Source organism: Lycium ferocissimum, chromosome 2 (genome assembly GCF_029784015.1).
Source record: "Lycium ferocissimum isolate CSIRO_LF1 chromosome 2, AGI_CSIRO_Lferr_CH_V1, whole genome shotgun sequence".
In the NCBI taxonomy this organism is placed as follows: Eukaryota; Viridiplantae; Streptophyta; class Magnoliopsida; order Solanales; family Solanaceae; genus Lycium; species Lycium ferocissimum.
This window is the reverse complement of record NC_081343.1, coordinates 40,321,531-40,329,638: the sequence shown is the minus strand read 5'-3', so window position 1 is coordinate 40,329,638 and position 8,108 is coordinate 40,321,531. Positions and strand designations below refer to the sequence as shown.

General features: G+C 35.4%; 1 protein-coding gene across 1 annotated transcript; it reads left to right on the top strand.

The window, feature by feature from the left end:
• Positions 1 to 2,862: 2,862 nt before the first annotated feature.
• Positions 2,863 to 7,564, top strand: LOC132037397 (uncharacterized). The gene is made up of 2 exons (XM_059427909.1): positions 2,863 to 3,200; positions 6,493 to 7,564. The coding sequence occupies exons 1-2, from the start codon at positions 2,961 to 2,963 to the stop codon at positions 7,345 to 7,347; spliced, it is 1,095 nt and encodes a 364-aa protein (XP_059283892.1). The 5' UTR covers positions 2,863 to 2,960; the 3' UTR covers positions 7,348 to 7,564.
• The last annotated feature ends 544 nt before the right edge of the window (positions 7,565 to 8,108 follow it).

The following is an 8,108-nucleotide window of genomic DNA, read 5'->3' as shown; positions in this document are numbered from 1 at the left end:
TTAACTTTCCACAAGGAGTCACAAGCTTTTGTAATGTGAAGCAACTAGAGTACTTAAGATTTGTTCTAATTAATGGGCGATATCGAACAATATCTTTGATACTTTACCAATGAATTTGAAAAATGAGTGCTTTTAATTGTATCCAGGAGTACATTACCGCTTTTGTAGTCATCATGCGGACAAAGTAGTTTATAGTTTCAGCTTATCTTCTCCGTTCACTTGCTTTCTTGAGCTCTTTGTAATAGCAAAGATTTTTCTGTTCATGTATATAGTTCTTTATGTTTCTTGCTTTCTTACTTATCGTGGCATAGTGAAAGTATTTGATCACTTGATGAGCACTTTTTATACACACAAATGTATCATTTCATTTTTTCCTTTTAAAGTTTTTGTTATGTGATGCTCCAACAGTGTACATTTTTACTGTTAATAGGTTTTTATGAGCTATATTCTTTAGTCTTAAAATGATGAATGAGAAATGTTTGTTTAGTACGAGGCTTTTTCAATTGTTAGCGGCTTAACTATGTATGAAGTTCAAAAAGCTAAGGTGTTATTACTAGCGCTAAAATTAATATATTTTGTTTTAGAAATGGATTTTCTCTTTAATCAATTGTATCGGATGTTTCAATATTGCAGTTATATGTGATATTTGATTTCAAAATTAAAATAAAAAATGCTGAAATTTTTTATAACTTACATGCCTTTTCTCTTTAATCAATTGTGTTTAATATTTCTATATTACAGTTTTGTGATATCCAGTTTCTAAATGTTGAAAACAATTGTTTTTTTTTGGCTGCATATGTATCTTTAGACCATGACTAAAAATAGTAAATCTATCTTTTAGTTAACTTATTTTGTTAGCAAAATTTGATTTCATTACAAAATGTATAACATTATTTATTTAATCATATTTTAATTTTTCTATGATGATGGCACAAAGCGCGAGAAAATTAACTTAAATACTGGCACTGAAAGACGTAAAATTTTGAAAGTCCATTTAATCTAAAAGTAAGGAATAAAATAACAAAACAGGGAGAAGAATCATGCTAAGTATGGGAATTTTAGACATGTTAACATATGAAGTTAGATTTTGTCTATTATGAGTGTGTGGTAAGTATAAGTTTTTGGTAAAAATATCTTTTCTTGAAAAAAGTAAAAGTAATTGTGATTCTGTTTATAGGAGAAACTATTTCTTTTAGCTTCCTTTCGATAGTAGAAAAATTAATTATACTATTAGTCGAAAGTAATTATTTTCGTTGAAATTTTAATGACTTAAATGTATTAATAAGCTTGCCAAACATCTTCTATTATTTCAAGGCCAAGTCATATATTTGGCCTTTTCTTGACATTCTATTGAAAAATTTGAAAATTATTATATTCGGGGTCATTGTTTAAATTTTGTCCCCATTTAAGAAATTTATGCAATAATGATTTTGATGCTACTATGCAAGTACATTTTGTCAGTTCGACAAAATTTGTGAAAATTTTAACAAGATACGAGAATAAATAATGTACTAAAGTTATGACACCCCATCATAACTTGTGAATAATGAACATTAGACAAGTTATGTCAAACTTACAAAGCTTGTAATAATTTAAGAAGAAAAAAGGAAAAATAAAAAAATTACTAAAATTGTGACCACATATATTAACTTGTTGATTTCTACTTTTTCATTTTTCTGCATTTATAGCGCCTGGATCATTTTTGGATAAATTCCTTAAACAGAGATAAAATTAAACACCGGCCATTGAAGGACAGTATTTTTATACTGATATTTAGATTTCCAAAGCTTTCTCTAATAATAAGGTAATTTTTCAAGTCGTCGCCCTTTAAAGGAGCGGACGTAGTGAACTGTAATTTTGAAAAATTGGGAGATCTCTTGCCGAGAAAAGAAAATCAGGAATTTTTAGGGAGAAGGATTTGACCCTGACTGATAAATGAGCAAAAGGAAAACGAAATGCAACTCATCCCCCGGATATGGGTCATTCTATGTTGCCTGGGTCCTCTTTCCAACCACACGAACCTCAAGATGACGAAGACTCGCCCTCTTCGAGAAAAAGAAGAATGGATGAGGATCGAGACGAGGATGTTGACCCCTCCTCAGTAAGAAGAAGGTTGGGCTCCAGAGAGGCCTATGTGGTTTGTTTTTTCATGAGTGGTGGGCAGAGAAAAAAAACCATTCATTAAACGTTTTAAAAATGTAGAAGAGGAGTCGCTTAAGGACCTTTTCAAAAATCACTCCAGGCGTAGCAATGCACTTTTCAGTTTAATTTAAAAATCTGAACAAAAATACCTTTAAAGTCATGATAAATCGATAAAATAGCTCATAAACTCAGCAATGTTGTTCATATTTCAAGTTTTCATTCACAATAAAAAAAACACATTTTAAAATGATGGCATGCAAATCATGATAAATCGGTATTATAGCTCATAAACTCTATCAAATTGAGCGTTGCCTATCACAAGCAGCCTTGCTACTTGATTGGCGGGAAAGAACATCTTAGAATATGGGGCAAAAAATATTGCGTTTTGACTTTCTCTATCGGAATCCACCACCGGGTAATTTTAATTTTTTCGCAGAGTATCTCCCTCTTATGACCTCAAAGCAAAAATTATGTTTCAGTACGGTGTGCAAGTCACGATAAATACATGTATAATTTTAGTTTCGAACTCGTAAATGAAGAAGAATCGAATAAAATGGTTAAAGTGCAATATGATAAAACTAAAAAAAGATCCATTTTGGCAACAAAATGAAAAAATGAGACAATATTTAAAACCAGTCCCCCGGGACGCTCCATGTTGTAATTTAGCGTCCTAATTCTGCCCATACCCCCAAATACGATAAGTCCATAACCCAATGTATTAAACAAGAAAATCCAAAACTGAAGCCCCGTATCTTTCTACTCAAACTCAGTGAACGCCATTGATGAATTCCCAATTCAGCGCCTACACCTAAATTACAATGGACTACAATTACAACACATGGGCCGGCATACCACCAAACCCGACCCTATACCCGAATCCTTCATCACAACCGGATCCTTATTCTTATCAATCTGTGCCTCAAAACCCTAACCCTAATTCATTTACACTCAGTTATGGCCACACAAATGGTCCTACTGGGGAGGCAGCGACGGTATATTATCAGGACCCTAATGTGGTGCGGCTTTTGGGGGCAAATGAACCTTACAGGTTTGGTGAGGTCAGTTATAAATATTATCAATTGGGCATCCTTTAAGTTTAATATCATTGAATTGGAGCAATCTTGATATAGGATATCTTAATTGTAATAGACTAGGAAAGAAATGAGAAATTGGACTAAAAATGTAGTGCTTGGGATTTGAACTTGGAACCTCAAGGTGAATTTCGAACCCCCTAAACCATTGAACCAACCTCTACTCTTGTGTTTAGGGTATTTAAAATCTATACATGTATATAAAAAAAATAAAAATTACCTTATATATACAATTTAATTTTTTGCCGAGGGTGTTCGGGTGAACACGCTCCCTGGGCCCTAGATCAGCCCCTGCCTGCAATGGAGTTATGGCGGTTTAGGAATCAGAAAAGAAGAGAGAAAGTAGAAGGAAGAAGAAGAAGATTGAGATTGTGAAAGAATGGAAAATACCTGATCGATAACTGCCTTTCGGAAATCTGTTAAGCTCATTTAATAACCAATTAAGCCTCTTAATAACCGCCTAATCTGAGCCGTCTGATTGTATTAAAATGAGTTGTTCCGCGCCTTACGCGTGTTTTGATAAACCCCACTCCAACTGCTACACGTCAGTACTCCTTCAGCTGCTTTTGCAATAACCTTTCTAGTACTCTCCGTTCTCACAGTCACTACATTAATTGGGTTGATGTATTGTATTAGTTGTGATGGAGTAAAATATGAAAGTTTAAAATAAATAGTTAAATGTACTCCACGAGGTTGGACAAATGTGGTGAGACTTTGGGGGCAAATGAACCTTACAAATTTGGATGGTCGTAACATCTCGTTTAGTAATGTACCGTATGTATTGTAGTATACTGTATTGTTTTCATGAATACAACGTTTGGATAGATTGTATCATTTTTCGTCTTTTTCTAATGTCAATTTGAAGAGTAAGCTTGCAATATTATAAAGAAAAAAGTAGGTTATGGGTAGAGTTGGTTGGGTAAAGGGTAAAATTAGAATTATTAAATTGTAAGGGCAAGATGACAAAAAAAACAAAGTAATGACACAATCACACCAAGTCGGTCGTTACATAAATTGGCACTTGTCGTCGTTATGGAGGGAGTGTATGATCTTGGTGTCTATTAATAATTACCATTTGTCTCCTTTCTCCAGTTTCCTTCTAGTTCCTATAAACGAGTACAAAATTATTGTGACTTGTGTATTTTGTAGAGCTGGTTTTGATGGAAATTCGAGAAGGTTTAAAGAAACAACTTTGGATGTTGAGAAAGAAACAAGAAAGAGAAACAGTAAAGGCAAGTGATACAGGGGCTACTTTAATACTATCGAAAATGTCTCAGTTTATACAACTTTTATCCCAAGTGAGTCAACATAACATCCAAAAGCCTCGGCTAAGTTCATATATTTGTTTTAGTTGCAACCACATATTTAACTTCTATCTAGGTGTTACGCAGGGGCGGACTAGAGGAGGGGTGGGGGGGTGGGCGGGGGGGGTGGGAAGGGGTTCATCCGAACCTCCTTTGCCTGGAAATTTCTGTTTTTATAAGGTCAAATTTGATTTTTACGTATATATACTGCGTAATGAACCCGCTTGATACAACTGAGAAGCTTAGCCCAGTGGTCAAGGGGGTTCAAATTTTCTTTAAACTCGCGGTTTAGATTCTGGCTTACTGCTGAGTTTTCTCTACTTTTTAGCTTTAGCATTCCCTTCAAGCTCCATTAAGGCCCGCAATTTCTCTCCCAGCATAATATCCTTTAAGGCCCACAATTCCTTCCCAGCATTGTATCCATTAAGTCCCACGATTACTTTCCCATGGGAAAAATCCAACTTAAACGATTTCAACATCCTTTTTGTCCCAAGATATGAACGTAATTGTAGTTCCTAAAATAGGTTGAAGAAGATCGGTATCCTTTTTTCCCTTTTTTGTTTTCAATTTTGCTTTTCATAGGACAAATAAACTAGAAACAGCCAGCCCAAGTATATAGTTTCTTATTTTTACATTGTAGGTCTCTCGTAGAAAAATATTTATATTAATACCATAATTTTTGGAGTATTTCCATTATAGCAGATTTTATAGTTAATGTAGCATATTTAAACGGAATACTATCACTTTTATTCGTATATTCTTTACCTTTTCCAAAAAATTAGGGATTACATTTAGATTCTTATTATTTTTTCCCTCTTTCTCTCATTCATAAGTCATATCAGTCTCTTTCTGGTTCAAGAACCTTGATGATTCTCAAAGAGATATATGATTGAAGGGACACTAATTCGGGGAAAAAAAAAAGGTTTAAAATAAAGTAGAACTCTGCAAAGTGAAAGAAAAAAAAGTGTAAGAAATTTTAAGAAGAGCTCAATGGAGCAGGGTAAAAGTAGAAATGTTAAACCGAGGCATGACAAGGCGAGTTAAAAAATAGCGGGTTAAGGCTAGTCTTGAGCCGCCCCGCCCTTACCCGTTTATCATCTTGTAATTTTCGTGTGTTACTACTTTATATTTTGAACCCCCTTGATGAAAATCCTGCCTCCACCAGTGGACTGTTACAAAACCATTTGTGTCACGTGCGGTAAACAAAGTGGCAAATTAACGAATTTCTCTTACCGGCAAGGTGGTTCCAACTGTTACATTCAATAATCTCTCTGTATGCCAGCTAAAAAGTGATAATGGATAAGAAAGGGGGAAACAATTATAAAGAAAGGAAACTTCCTGTGGATTCAGATTATATTTATACATGTAGGGATCGAGGTTCAGAGACCATAATGTCAATCCCATTGAAGTCTTTTATCTTGGATCAATTGACATATTTAAGGTTGATTTTGCTGATTGAGGCGGCCAATGATAGTGTTGATCCTTTGCTAGTTTGTTTTCGTTTTCAGAAATTATTGATGATAGCTTGATTGTTCATGGTTAGATGCTTATTAGTGGTCCTGAATTTAGATGTTTGTGGATAACTGATGGCACCTGTCATCATTCAAGGGCTAAAGCTGGATCGCGTTAATTAAAAGACCTACCTCCTTATGTTGTTTCTGTTCTGCAATGATCTTATGCAATGATTGACCATGTGTTTCATCCATGTGGTTGTCTTAGATGATAATCTTTCTTGGGATTGACGTCTCACTTAAAGGTCGTTCATTTCCTGCAGTACATGTTTCCACAAACATCTCATCTATATAGCAAATCTGTCACTTTTATTTTCTTGCGTCCTCTTATCACATGTTTATATATTTAAATGGTTTCAGCATTCTAAAATATCTATAAGTACTCTCTTCTATTTAAAAGGAATGTCACCTGAGTACTTTATCACCTGAGTACTTTATCTACAGGTAGCTGCGGTGTCCCTAAATGGAGCAGAGAAATTGACCCCTGCAAATGTAAATTCCAACTTTTCCATCCAACCTCTGAGAAGTGGGTCTTGGGGAAGAGGCCAAAAGAGAAGTAAGATACAGCCTGTATGGTGTGATGTTTGCAAACTTGAATTTAACAGCAAAACTGTTCTTGACCAACATAAATTAGGGAAAAGACACAAAAAAAGTTTGGAGAAATTAAAAGGAGGCAGTGTTATCACCGCGACTACTTCTGCCCCTCTTGTTGCTTCTGCGGTGTCAGATAACCCATTCATTGGACTGCAAAAGAAGCCTAACGAGGTCAATTCAGTAAATGGACAAGATGCAGGGGAGAAGGCCATTGAACTGGTGGAGAATTTGGAGGCAAAGAGGCAAAAAGTTTTGGAAGGAGGAGCAGCCACAGACGAGGTCCGTATTTGTCCCGCTTGCAGCGTGGTTTGCAACAGTGAGACTGTTTTCAAAGCTCATCTCACAGGTAAAAAGCACATTGCTAACATAACAAAGCAAGAGAAGTTTTCTGCTGCTTCTGCATCTCTTGTTCCTCCAGAGGTGTCAGTTAACACATTTATTGGACCACAAGAGAAGCCTAACATAGTAAATTCTGGAAACGGGCAAGATGCAATAAAGAAGGCAGCTGAGCTGATTGAGAATTTGGAAGCCAAGACGCAAAAAGTTTTGGAAGGAGGAGCAGCCACAAATGAGGTCCGTAAGTGTCTTGTATGTAAGGTGGTTTGCAACAGTGAGACTGTTTTCAGACATCATCTAGCTGGTAAAAAGCACATAGCTAATATGAAAAAGCAAGCATCTGGAGCTGGAGTAGCCCCTGTCAATTAGAATGGGAATTTTGAGGAGATGGCGCTTGTTCATGTTTCTTACAGTTTTAGGACTAGTTTACTGTAAATGATATTATATGCAATATGTTTGATAGTAATTCCTTGCTTGAAGCCAATAAATTTCGCGAAACAACAGGGTCGTATCAGCTCTATCAAAATAAGTGGTCACTAATTTGGCAATTGGCTGATTAAGCCAGAACACGAAGACCAAGTTTTTTGCAGCTATCAGCTCATGAAAAAGTGGTCTCTTTTTTTTTTTTTTTTTTTTTTTTTGTTGATAGCCAATGGACTGTCGATGTAATCGAAGTTCTCCAGACCTCTAAACCCATCCCAGCAGACCTGGCAGCACCTGCATCAGGTATGATTGCTTAACAGGGCACTGAGAACTACTACATTTAATATCTAGTTTTTGCTGTAAACCAGAAAGCATAGTTAAAAACGGTTCTTCGTCTTATGAAGAATGTACACAGGTTTTTTTTTTTTTTGAATGTGATTGAGATTCACATTCAGTAGGTCAAAACAAAAACTGTACATTCTTCAAAATATGTACGTTCGTCTTATGCAGAATCACATTCAGTAGGTCAAAACTGCGGCAGTAAAACGGCTATAATGGGTATTTGAAAATGGGTGACGACGCTATAAACGGGAACATTGATGCACAACTTTGTATATATAAATTACGGAAAAGGGTCAAAAATACCCTGTACTATCAGGAAAGGGTTAAATATACCTCTCGTTATACTTTCGGTTCAAATATATTCT

What these genes read in the sequence shown, in the direction of transcription:
- LOC132037397 (XM_059427909.1), top strand. Translation starts at nt 2,961, where the DNA reads ATGGACTACAATTACAACACATGGGCCGGCATACCACCAAACCCGACC. An exon ending in AACCTTACAGGTTTGGTGAG is followed by an intron (nt 3,201 to 6,492) that starts GTCAGTTATAAA and finishes CTTTATCTACAG; the next exon opens with GTAGCTGCGGTGTCCCTAAA.